The following is a 12,889-nucleotide window of genomic DNA, read 5'->3' as shown; positions in this document are numbered from 1 at the left end:
CTCTTTTCTAGGCCTAGGGCTGCTTAGGACCAAGGACAAAGGGACCACAAGGAAATCCTCATCAGCTGGAGCCAGTGACTCCATTCCTAAAGGGCTGGGTGCTGAGCTATTCCAGCCTCACAGGGACATAAGCACTGAGCACAGTGTTTCAGCCTCAGTTTTCTAATCTGTAAAGTGGGCGCAATAAGAGCCTGCCGTAAATGAGACAGAACGTGCCATGTGCTGGGCTTGTAGCACTGGCTGCACTCAGTAAATAGAGGCAGCAGGGCTGGCTCCCCCGCCGCCGGGCTTTGTGTGCAGAGGGCTCCCCCACCACAGCACCGCATGGGGAGGCCATTCTCATTCGAGTCTCAGAGCAGGTGACTAGGGGCTGAGGGACAATCTGGAGGTGTCTGAGTGGAGACTTCAGATCTGAGACACGTTCTCAGTGCTCTGTCAGGATGCTGTCAGGGAGAGAGGGGGTCACCCGTGACACCCCTTCCCACCCTGGGGAGGGCGATCACCTGGCGTCAAGTGATGACATTCCTGTCGCACAGTGCCTGTGGGAAGGGCCCTGTGCTTGGTCGCAGTGCTCCCCGACCCCAGGACTACAAACAAGAAGCTGGGGCCACTGCCGTCCCTGAGACCTTGCTGACGGCGTGGCCACGGTGGTTTCGGACTCTTGCCCTCCAGAGCAGGAGCCTCCCCAGGCCAGGGCAGGGCAGTCCTTTGGTGGAGGGGACAGGAAGGCAGCACGGGGGATGCGGCTGTCAGGGATCCTGCCGCGGGGGGCAGGGCATGGATGAGGCGCTGGCTCACCGCCCGCGTGGGCAAGGCGAGGGCCTGCTAGATCTCCCCCGGCCTCAGCAGCTCTTCAGGCCCGGATGGCTGGGGATGCAACCTGAGCAGGCGGAGGTGGGGTGGGGGGAGAACGGACGCGCCCCAGGGGTGCTACCACAGGAAGGACAGGCCTCTCAACTGCAGGCTCCCACTTCACTGCTGCCGGCTCGGCCCCAGGGAGCGCCAGGGCCTCCATCCGCTCCTTCCGCCCACCTGCCTCGCCCTCATGCTTGACTAACATGGTGTGAAGTCAGCCGCTCGGATCAAAGTGGCTGTGGGCTGGGTGCTGCGTGCTCAGGGGGAAGGGGCAGAGCTGGGAGAGGGGCTCAGCATCTTGCTTGGGGCTCCCGCACTGGCCGACAGCATGGTCTCCTGGGCTACTGAGAGGCCGGGGAGCTGCTCTGGCTAGGGACCAGCAGGTAGAGGTGGCGAGGAGAGGGCTGGAACAACCTGGCTCTGTGTCCCAGGAAGGGCGGGATTTCCCTTTCCCTGACCTGCAGAGGAGGCAAGGCATGCAGGGAGAGCCAGGCCCTCAGCTGGGAGCTGCCTGGCCTTGCATTCCCAGGTCGGGCAAGCGAGGAACCTGCCGGGCTCTGGCAGGAAGCTCACGTGACCAGCTGGGTGGCCAGGGGCAGACAGATGCTGGGGGGAGCCCTCTGCACACAAAGCCCGGCGGCGGGGGAGCCAGCCCTGCAGATGTTCCTAAGTGAAACCTGATGTGGCGACATGAGAATCTGCAGAACGTCTCACAAACAACCTTCCCGGGGAGGTTTGGGATTGAGTTTTGTGGCTATGACGTGAAGGAACCTCGCATGTCAGGATAAAAATAGCTCTGGCCTCAATACTTGAAGCGAGTTACAGTTCAACAGCACCAGATGTGAACACAAGAGCTGCCTGGCTCTGGCTCAGCAAGGTCTCTGCTCCCGTCTCCACCCTCCCTCCAGCTGGGGTTGGGCCCAGGAGCTGGGACTCTGAGTGGACATGAGACCTACCGCTCTGAGAGGCTGCTCAGGGCTCCTGGGGGGGCGGGGGGCGCGTTGTTGACTGGCAGGGCAGTGGAGGCGGGGACGCCTTCCCCGAGGCTGGATCCTCATCTGAGAGCCAGTGCAGAGCTAGGGAGCTCAAGGCCGGGTCTGCCACAGGCCGTGCTCCTGGGAGGGATGGCATCATGGGGCATCTGGGATAGAACCGAGGGGCCAGAGGGCAGAAGGGGCGGTTTCAACACTGAATCAGGCAGCTGGAGCCAGAGAGGCCAAGCTGGGATGTGGGGGTGGGGGTGGGGTGGGAAGGTGTACAGGAGGGGGTGCAGACTCCAAGGCCAGGTGGATAAAAGGTACAGCAGCAAGAGCAGCCTTGGGGCCCGACCTGAGAGGCGATCCCCTTCTTAACTGTGGGCCAGCAGGGGCCGGCAAGGACACGGCGCAGGGGCCATCATCTGCTTCCCCATTCCAGCTGCTCAGTTCAGAGGAAGAGCAAAGCCGATGGGCACCACAGGCCCGGGAGAGAGCTCCGGCTGGCAGGCAGCTTTGGCCACACAGCAGTCTGCCAGCAGCAAAGAGCTGCGGCTGCTGCAGGGTGCAGAGGGGGCTGGGGCCACATGCAGCGCCCCAGGGCGGCCGAGGAGGAGCAGGAGGACCTAGCCCTCCGTCAGACCGGACAACAGGAAGGGGCCTGGCTGGCAGGGGGCGGCTTTCCATCTGGTGACGAGAGCGCGCCGGCAGCAAGGGCGCGAGAGGACGCCTTCCTGGGCAGAGGTGCTGGCGGTCTGAGACTTGTCTCTGGGGCCTGTGCACCAACCTCCGGTCACTGTAAGGAGCTCTGAAAAGTGGGTACTAGCCCTCCCTGGGCCCTGATGCTGCGGTTCAGGGATGAGTGGGATGGGCCCTGTGGCCCAGCAATGCTGGCAGAAGGCCATGCTGGGGGTCTGGGTGGCTGAGCGCGCGTGTCTTGCTGATGAACTCTGGGCCGTGCTGAGCAGTGGGGGGGCTGAGATCACAGCAGGGAGGCAACAGGCATGAATTCCCTGCACATAGGCAAGGTGGAGGGAGGGGAGGAACAGAAGCAGGAGGGGCACCCTGAGCTGGCCCTGGGGAAGGCCTTGCAGAAGGGGCTCCCAGCACGTGGTGGTCCTGTAGTGAACACAGGCAGCCCTCACACCCATGGAGCAGCGACCTTAGCCTCACCATGCAGGCAATCAGAGCCCCCTTGCGCTGTTTACAGAGGAGCAGGAGGGTCGGCGAGCCAGGACACTTGCCTGTGGTCACAGGACAGGCGGGTAGAGGCCAGCTCTTGGTGGCCCTGCGGCCCTGCTCCTGTCTGCCTCCCTGAACACGGTTTGGCTCTTCAGGCGAAGCTTGCTAGGGGACGGGAAATGGCCAGGGGTGGCTGGAACAAGTAGAGGGGGGCAGCAGGAGCGGGAATGAGGTGCTGCCATGGTGTGAGGTAGTGGGGGAGTCCCGAGTGAGGCCCCCAAGAATTGAGAGGCAGCAGAAGCTTCTAGTGCCGGCGAGGGTGGGGTGCCCGGGGGCCGGTGCTCCACGTGTGGGGTGAGGAGAGTGCCAGCCAGGCAAGGGCGGCTGCGGCACCGGGGCTGCTCCCCACGAGCTGGCGCTCGGTGTCAGCACAGGGTCTGCTCCTGACGAGACGCCCGCGGGGGCCGGCACCACTGCCACTGTTCCATTGCGGCGGCGGGGGGGAGGGGGACACGCTTTCAGGTGCTCTAGCGGGTGCTGCTCTGGTGATACGGGTTCCTGCCGACATCTGACCACGCTGGCCGGGGCTATGAGGGATGAAACCTGACTGGAACACTTCTGCCCGTCTTTAGAGGCGGGGTGAAGACACCTTGGGCCAGTGGGCCCTGCAGGGTATGAGGCCAGCAGCGGCTCTTATCTCATCAAGAAAGGGCTCCGTGGCAGGCAGGGAGGGCCAGGAGAGACTGGGGTTCAGGGGCCGTCGTCCCAGGGAACCTCTGGCTCGAGTGCCACACTTGCTATGCCTGGCCAAGGATGCTGCAGGTCGGGGCAGGTCTCCCCAGGCCCAGCTGCTCCCTCCCGGGCAGCAGAGAGCCCTCCAGGCCCCAGGAGGACAAAGGGACAGATCCCAGAAGGCTGAGGTCAGGGTGGGTCTGCGGGCCTGTTTGTTTCACCTCTTCCTGGAGCCTGGCGTGGCCTCCGCCAGGTGGAGATGGGCAGAGAAGCAGGGTGCCAGGGACACCTGCCTAGATGGCGCCCAGCTCTGCTGCCCCTGAAGTGGTCTCTTCAGCCTGGGCTTGCAGCTGGCCAGCAGCGAGGGAGAACCGAGGCCTGGGCCTCTGCCATTCTGCGCCAGAGGGAGAGATGTTTATGCTAGGCCAGGCGAGAGGCGAATCCCATGTAGGCGACTCTGCCTCAGGGCCCCGGGGACCACTGCTGTGTGCATTTAGGCCAGCACGGCAGCTGCTGAGGCGTGTGATGGGTCTTGCTTTCCTGCGCTGCGTGCGAGCTGCACCGTTTCAATTTACAGACCCAGTGTGCTGGCGGGGCTGCTTGGCTCTCTCCTGATGCCTTTTTGCTTTCTAGAAAGTTCCTCCATGGGGGCTGGGCGATCTATCCTAAAGGGCTGCGGCACGGCAGTCTGCAGGCTCTCAGAGCTGTGCCCTGGGGAACCAGAGGAAAGCGGAATCCAAACAGGAAGTGGGTCAGCCTTGCAGTGTCTGTCCGTGTGCACGGTCAGAGACAGACAGAGGGGCCCCTGCATGCCTGAGGGAGCCTGGGAAAAGCAGCTGGCAGAGGAACGAGTGTCTACTTCCTGTGCGCTCTCTGATCTAACCACTGCCCTACATGCCCCTGGGGTGCCTGCTCTGTGCTTCCCAAGGTGGGGAGTGGGACAGGAGAGCTTGGGTTTCCCACGTCCGCTTATTATTGGTTTGACCTTGGCCTTTTCAAATCACGGCCCAGCCTGCAAAGTGTGATGCCAGCTGGCGGTGTGAATACACGTGTCTCTGCCTGGGGGTCCTCACACTCCCTGAAGTCCACTCGTGGGCTTCAGGCTCAGAGCTCGTGGCTCTGAAGCCAGAGGCGCTCCTGGCTGTAGGCACTTCCTTGGGGTTTCCAGGATGGCATTTCTCCTGGCTGGCACACTTGCTTGTTTTTCTATGAATGCTGAGTGAGTCCTTGGCTGACATGAGCCAGTCTGACAGCCCTGGCGAGCTGGGCAGGACCTCTGCCGCCTCAGCCGCATCAGGCAGGTGCTGGGGCTCACAGCCCTTGCTGTGCAAAGCCTCCCCAGCCCTTGTCCCAGGGCAGCTGGAAGGGCAGCAGGGCCCTCAGGGCCTGTCCTGCTGCCAAGACTCACGTGCCACCCTCTCTGGCCTGGGTGCCTACAGCAGAGTGGTGGCCCACCCCTCCACCAGCGGAAACTCATGTCACTGTCACCAACTTCTCAGCACCCAAGAGGAAGAGGAAATCAACACCATGGAGACGAAGGGACAGTGTTCAGAGGCTCTGGGAGATCAAGGTGTGCTGGCCCCGCCCCAAGGTTGTGCTGCTAACACTAAAGATGGAGACGCTATGGCTCCAGGCCTGGGAGGGAACGCCATGGGCTGACACCCAGTCTGCCGCTTCTGCCCTGCAGCCCTCAGCTCCCACGCCTCTGGGCCCCACTCTCAAGTCCTGGCACTCCTGCCATCCATCCTGGGGGTTACAATTCAGACTTGGGGACAGAGCCTGGGAGTCCAACAGGGGTCCTGGGGTCAGCAAACAGCTCTGGCAAACAGGAGAGAGGGAGCTGGTGGCAGCTGGAGCCCCTCACTTGCTTCTGCGAGAAACAGCTAGCTACGGGCAGAGAGTGCAGAGCAGGCAGCAGCTTGAAGACTGGGCTCCCAGGTGACTCTGTGCTGCCAGGCCTGGGGAGCCCCTGACGTTGAGTGTCGTGGGGAGACATCCTTCAGACAAGGACTAATGGAACTGGAGCTGGCATGTCCTAGGCACAGTCAGGTCTTTAGGGGGACCTCAGCGACATCCTGAACTCTGCAGGCAGTGGCCTGTTCTCTGGGCCAAACAGGGCCATGGTGGCTCTGAGGATGGGGGTCCAGCAAGCTGGGGCTGTGGCTGCAGGCCCCAGATCTGTGTGAGGCTTGGCTTCTGCATCAGGATGAGCTGCCCAGGATTTGGGATCTGGGGGTCAACAGGGACCCCATGCACAGACACCTGTGCCTCGCTGAGTACTTTCCTACCCGTTTGTGGCCTATGCATGTGCCCGGATCAAGTGGCTGCTGGGGGGGGGGGGGTGGCCCCTGCCTTGTGGGGAGGAGCTGGGTGTTGGGAGAAGAGGCCCCTGCTGTCTGGACAGGAGCCGAGGCAGGAGCACTAGAAACGCCTGGGCCACCTGCACTTCAAGGACGGCACAGAAACAGCCTGCTCAAGTGATCCCGTCTCTGGCCTGGGTTGCCTGCCACGGTGAGAGCTCTTTGTGCTGCTCAGTGAGGAGGAAATGGCTGCCTTGTCTTCTTCCACCTGGGAGATCCAAGACCAAAGCCCCCAGATTCACTGCTGGGAGATGCTGCCCGGGGAGCAACCACCGGCTGCCTTCGGTGGTCTGCGCTGAGCCGTAGCCAACAGTTGGAAGCATCAAGGGTGCAGAGAAGAGAACTGGTCAGGAGGGCCTCTTTGAGGTTGCTGGAATGTGAGCCGGGAGGAGCAAGAAGGCCTCTCGGCCTCTCTTCACACGTAGGAAACCCACTGAGTGCTCAGCTCCTGGCAGGGCCCTGGGGCTTCTGAACCACAGCTCAGAGGACTGGCCTGGTCCAGGACCAGACCGGACATGAGCAGTGCAGTCCCGGGGCTGGGATGTCAGGGAACACTTACCAGGGGTATTCAGCAGGCCCGCTCTGCCTGGGGTGGGCACCTGAAGCTCCGGGTGGCTGATCCGGAGGTCAGGGCCATCAGGTGATCCTGGATCTTCGGTCTGGCCTGCGGGGGATGAGGCGATTTCTGCCAGCACCTCCAGATCCTTCAGGATAACCTGGGGGAGCAAGCACAGGATGAGGGTGAGCTCCCACTGCAAGGTGAGGTCAGAGACACAGCTACCTGTAGGGTGTGGTTCTGGGCTACAGGACTGGGGACTGTAACATCTGGACATGTCACCTCCAGAGTGTTCCCACCCAGGTCTAGGTGGGATGAGGCTTCCCCAGCCTCACTGACCCCTTAGAGAGTTCAGAGGCAGAGGAGGGGCACAAGGATAGTCCAGTGCGAGTGCAAGTTAGTGCTGGGTCACAGGGTCCCCGGGGCTGCCTATCCAGACAGCCCCCGATCTAGCTCCCTGCTAAGGGGTGTGGAAGCAGCAGAGATGGGCACCTGAGTCTTGGTCACTCACATCGGAGGCCCAGATGGAATTCCTGGCTCTTAGCCTCTCTGGAGGCTTCTGGAGTATAAGCCAGGAGCAGCCTGGCCCTAGCTGTTGTGAGCATTGGGGGAGTGAACCATTAGATGGAAGAGCTCTCTTTCGTCCTCCCTTTCTCTGGCATTTCAAATAAATACATAGACAAATTTAAAAAAAGACAATGCATTTAATGCCCCTAAGCTACCCAACACCAGGACCTGGTAACGTAGCCCACTAGTGAAGACCGGCTGTTTCCCACTGTGATCGTGGGGCTCCCTGGGAGTTTTCACCGCCCACTACTGAGAGAGGAGCATGGACTGCATTGTGCCATCCTGGGGGAGAAGATCAAAGGTCAAAGCACCATTTCTGCTCTTGTGCCAGAGAACTGTATATCTTCAGCGTTTTATTTTATTTTTAAAGATTTATTTATTTACTTGAAAGGCAGAGTTATAGAGAGAGGGGGAGAAGAGAGACAGAAAGGAATCCTCCACCCACTAGTTCACTCCCCAAGTGGCGGCAATGGCAGGGACTGGGCCAGGTTGAAGCCAGGAGCTAGGAGCTTATTCTGGGTCTCCACTGTGGGTGTAGGGGTCCAACCACTTGGGCCATCTTCTGCTGTTTCCCAGGCCATGGCAGACAGCTGGATCGGAAGTGGAGCAGCTGGGACTCAAACCGGCGCCTATATGGGATGCTGACACTGCAGGTCAGGGCTTTAACCTGCTGTGCCATAGCACCAGCCTCCACATTGTTGCTGCTTTTTTTTTTTTTTTTTAAGATTTATTTTTATTTATTTGAAAGATAGAGATACAGAAAGAGGAGGAGCCAGAGAGACAGGTCTTCCATCTGCTGGTTCACTCCCCAAATGACCACAATGGCCAGAGCTGAGCTGATCTGAAGCCAGGAGCCAGGAGCTTCTTCCGGGTCTCTCACATAGGTGCAGGGGCCCAAGGACTTGGGCCATCCTTTGCTGCTTTCCCAGGCCTTAGCAGAGAGCTGGATCAGAAGTGGAGCAGGCCGGCGCCGCGGCTCACTAGGCTAATCCTCCACCTTGCGGCGCCGGGACACCGGGTTCTAGTCCCGGTCGGGGCGCCGGATTCTGTCCCGGTTGCCCCTTTTCCAGGCCAGCTGTCTGCTGTGGCTAAGGAATGCAGTGGAGGATGGCCCGAGTGCTTGGGCCCTGAACCCCATGGGAGACCAGGAGAAGTACCTGGCTCCTGCCATCAGATCAGCGCGGTGCGCTGGCCGCAGCGCGCCGGCTGCGGCGGCCATTGGAGGGTGAACCAACGGCAAAGGAAGACCTTTCTCTCTGTCTCTCTCTCTCACTGTCCACTCTGCCTGTCAAAAAAAAAAAAAAAAAAAAAAAAAAAGTGGAGCAGCTGGGACTTGAATTGGCGCCCATATGGGATGCTGGCACTGCAGGCCGGGCCTTTAACCCGCTGTGCCACAGCACTGGCCCCCACGTTGCTTCTTTAATGTGACATCTTTCAGCGCTGTGGTGGCTGTTCAGACACGCACACCCTCGATGGCCTGGGCCGTTTCTCAGGTGTTCTTAAAGTGAACATGAAGATGTGAACCCCTGATTTGTGATTCTGTGGGGTTTTCTGGGTCAAGTGAGTAGTGAACCATCACCTAAGACCACTTACAGGAAGAGATCCTGTAGTGTCTTTTATACATTAGGGCTCTTCTTGTTTTTAAACAATTTTTATTTATTTATTTTTATTTAACTGAAGGGGGGTGGGGAGGAAAGGTATGTTCCATCTGCTGGTTCACCCCCCAAATGCCCATGATAGCGGGGACTGTACCAGGCTGAAAGCAGGAGCCCAGAACTCAATCCAGGTCTCCCGCGTGTGTGGCAGGGACCCAAGTACTTGACCCATCACCTGCTGCCTCCCAGGGTGCACATTAGCAGGCAGGCGGATTGGAAGCTGAGGCACTGGGACCGGAATCTAGGCACTTCAATGGGATGTAGATGTTAAGATGCAAGACATCTGACCTGCTGCACCAAACACCCAGCCCAAGAACTGCCCACTTTAAAATGTTATCGCAATAAAAGATATCAGGCCCACACCTCCTAGAAGCTTGAAGTGGTCCCTGCTGGTGCAGAGAGCATGCCAGTGTCTCACCCAGCTGGGACCTCTCCAGCCCTGGTACACCTGGTACACCCATGAGCCCTTTCACGTGCAAGCGCATCCTGGCCCCTCGGTCCTCTCCAAGCAGTGTCTCACGTTTGGCAGTAGTTCCTCATCAGCTGCAGCCTAGCCTCCCCCAGGCTGGCCACGGCTCTCACACGGGTGAACCCTGACTTTGTGCTGGGGCTGCAGGAGTGAGTCGGAACCACCTCTCTACCACCGTCTCTGGCAGGCAGAGTGGCGAGTTGGTCAGTAGCACGTACAGCCCTCGCAAGGAGCCCGGCACTCGTCGGCCCTTCCATGCGTAGGTGTAGTGATTGTGGCTGCTCTAGGAACGTTTTCATTCGCTGGATCCATGGCGGGTGATGCTGCGTGGGCTGCTTTGTGGATGGCAAGAACAAGGCTGACCCTGTGCTAGGTGAGAGCTGGGGCCCCTGAGTGCATCTAGGTCCTGACGCAGGAGGACCCAGTCGTCTGCACCCATCGAGGGAGGAGCCCGTGGAAGGCTCTTTGTTGCAGCAATGGAGAGAAACAGAAGGAGGGTGGGGTGGGGAGAGCAGACGGCACAGCAGCGATCACTCGTCAGCAAGATGAGCAGCCCAAGCACCTGCCTCGGCGGGCCGCACGCAGCCTGGGCTGCCTGATGCTCTGTCTTCCACGCAAGCTCCCTGCCAAAGGTCAGGGAGGGGAGACGAGGCCAGGAAAGCGGGCGGGGGAACGACCAGAGTAAACAGTGAGGCAAGAGCCCAGTCTACCGCTCCTCCCGAAGTTAACCAGAGTTCCCGCGGTATACTCCCACTCCTAGATGGTTCCCCAGGGAGCTGCACACGAATGTCCACGTGGCAACAGGCTCCCACAGGGTGGTTCCCGGCAGTCTTACTCCTAAAAAAGCCAGGATGTGGAAACCGCCCAAAGGCCCATCAACCGACCAGCTGATCAACAGAGTGTGGCTTAGCGTGGAATAAAAGGAACGAAGTCCTGATACAGACCACAATGTGGGCAACCCTAGCACACGTGCCAAGTGAAAGACAGTCACGAAAGGCCACGTATTTTAGGAAATGTCCAGAACAGGCAAATCCATTCGTGGCGGTTAGGGGCTGGGGGGCGAGGGGCCCTCCCGGGGTGACTGCTCCTGGTTCAGGGTTTCTCGTGATTCTTTCCGAATCAGATAGTGATAGTTGTGAGAACACTAACAACTTGAATTTCATAAACAAACAAACAGAAGATCAAGCCTAAACCTCAAACTGGCACACTGACACTCCCAGTCTGGTGTTTGCAGAGCAATGGGCTCTTGCTCTGCCCACAGTGTGAGGTCAGGGGTCTTGATCTCACACCTCAGTCAGACTCCCAGGAGAGCGCAGAGGGTGCGGGGAGGCAGCCGGGTGTCTTCAGAGCACTCTACATTGGCCGGCCCTGCTGCGCCATCCGTGCTGCCCACTTTTCTCAGGTCTGTGTGCAGGGGGCGAGGCACTCGGTCTCCGGGCAGCAAACCCCAGCGATCAAATGCAGCAAGTGAGCAAAGGGCGAGCCAGCAGGGTGGGGCCAGGCCGGCACTGGGCAAGATGCCTGACACCACGGTGGACACAATGACCCACGCCAGGGGCCAGCCGGTGCTTATTTTCCTGTTGGAAAAGATGCCTGGGAAGATCCTCCCCGCAAACCACCCCCAGAGGCCTGTCCTATGCAAGTTCATCTCCACCCAGGGAGGCCCCAGTGCCAGCTCGCAGGGACAGGGAGGTCAGAGGAGGAAGCTGTATTTTCTCCCCGTAGAATTCATGTACTGTTACTGGTCTCGCCTTACACTCTACTCACAAGGATTCACCTGCTCAAGGCCACAGTGAGTCCACTTTGAACTCAGCTCTGATTCCCAAACTTGAGCCTGTTACTACTACTGCACTGGGCTTTGTGGCCAGGCAGTCCCTGACTTCCAACCCCACCTCTGCCACTCAGCCACCAGGGCCTGGACCAGTTAACTTCACCCACACGACTCTCCTCTCCCCAGCATCTACCAAGCAGCTGCCGTGGGCTGATCCTGGGCTGGCTACAGGATATGCAAGGCCACAGAGGGCAGGTCCTGCCTTTGATGAGGTCAGACTCTCGGGAAGGCAGGGACAGACAGTCCTTGATGACACAGCACATGTGCCACGGGAGCCAGCAGTGTGGGGGACTGCTGGGAGCACTCCTGGGGGGAGCTGGGGGGCTTGGGAAATACTCGAGGCATTCAAAGCATCCTCTTAACTAGCTTAAGCCATTCATGGATGCAGTGAGCAACATGGCACATTCCAGGAAATTAAGCCTGTGTCCAACCCTGGAGCAGGCACAGGGTGGAGGCGGAGGCATGGACGGAATTAGGCCAAGGTGGTGGACTGGCAGGGGACCATCAAGAGGCTGTGAAACAGTCGGACACGTCTGAGCTTTGCTTTCAAGTGACGGGGAACCTCAGTTTCCCCACAGGTTCCAATGGAGATTTTACTGCCATCCTGATGATTCCAGGAGATGCAGCCGGCCCACTGCGTTGGCAGGTTCTGTATTCCTGGACTCAGCCAACTGTGGATCAAAAGTACCACGAAAGAACTGCATCTGTACTCAACATGCAGACTTTTTCTGTGTTATTATTCCCTAGACAATGTAGTAAAGCAACTATTTACAGAGTATTTATACATCAGGTACAAGGCATAGTCTAGAGAGGATTTAAAAGATGCAGGAGGATGTGCACGGATTATACACGAATGTTACACATTCCGATACAAGCGACTTGAGCATCTGGGTATCCTTTTGGGGCCTGGAACCCAGGGACAACTGTGCTTTGTGAGCAACGCTTCAAAAACAAGTAGAGAGAGGCTGGTTCCCCACTTCCATGTCAAGGTTTTGGGTACCACAGCTGAACTGCTCAGTGGCCCTGGCTGAGTGACTGGGCAGGGACGGTGGGGCCCACAGGCAGGGCTTCTGACTCGACTCTCCCCACTGAAGAGAATGTGCGTGGCCCCTGTCTGTGCCACCACCTCCGGCCCATGTGCAAGCCCAGCCAGCAAGGCTGCGAAGTTTGCATGTGGGATCCTCTTCCTGTAGAAAGTTTAACACTAAATGGCAAATGAATGCAAATCGCACTTCAATTGCACAGTTAAGGCCGGAAATGTTGTCTACAGGGACCCTCGGTAATCCCGGCCATTCCTCTCGTGCCTTCATAGCAAAGGATTTGTCTTGGGTCCCTGGGGCTGGCAGAGAGCCCACAGCCCTGCCTGGGACAACACCACGTGTGCATGTACGCCTGTGTGAGTGCACACGGTGCCCTTTCCTGTCTTTTAAATCAAGCTGAGGACAGGGAGGCGCCGAGGGTAGGCAGTGGGGAGTGTGTGAGTGTGAGTGTGTGTGTATGTGTGTGTGTATATATATATATATATATGTGTGTGTGTGTGGAGTCCCTGGGGGCTTCCAGGTGGCTCTGACATTTCTCTCCCAGCTCACCAGCAAACCTGACTCAGATCTCAAGGCTTTGGGGTGACAATCCTGCACAGACCTAGGCCAGGGTGGAGGAGAGGCCCTGGTGGTCCACCCACCTGGAGACCCCACGGCGGCTGGTGTAT

At 59.0% G+C, this 12,889-nt stretch overlaps 1 protein-coding gene across 2 annotated transcripts in view; it reads right to left on the bottom strand.

The window, feature by feature from the left end:
- The window catches only part of VAC14 (VAC14 component of PIKFYVE complex), a 100,581-nt gene that overhangs the window by 40,401 nt on the left and 47,291 nt on the right, over window positions 1-12,889 (bottom strand). For both annotated transcript variants that reach the window (XM_017342353.4, XM_002711713.6), the window contains one exon: window positions 6,663-6,819. In XM_017342353.4, coding sequence (XP_017197842.3) covers window positions 6,663-6,819 — 157 coding nt within the window. The remainder of the gene's footprint in view (window positions 1-6,662; window positions 6,820-12,889) is intronic.

Source organism: Oryctolagus cuniculus, chromosome 18 (assembly GCF_051225735.1).
Source record: "Oryctolagus cuniculus isolate XC-2025 breed Fujian yellow rabbit chromosome 18, ASM5122573v1, whole genome shotgun sequence".
In the NCBI taxonomy this organism is placed as follows: Eukaryota; Metazoa; Chordata; class Mammalia; order Lagomorpha; family Leporidae; genus Oryctolagus; species Oryctolagus cuniculus.
The sequence above is the reverse complement of the archived record's forward strand: the minus strand, read 5'-3'. Positions and strand labels throughout refer to the sequence as shown.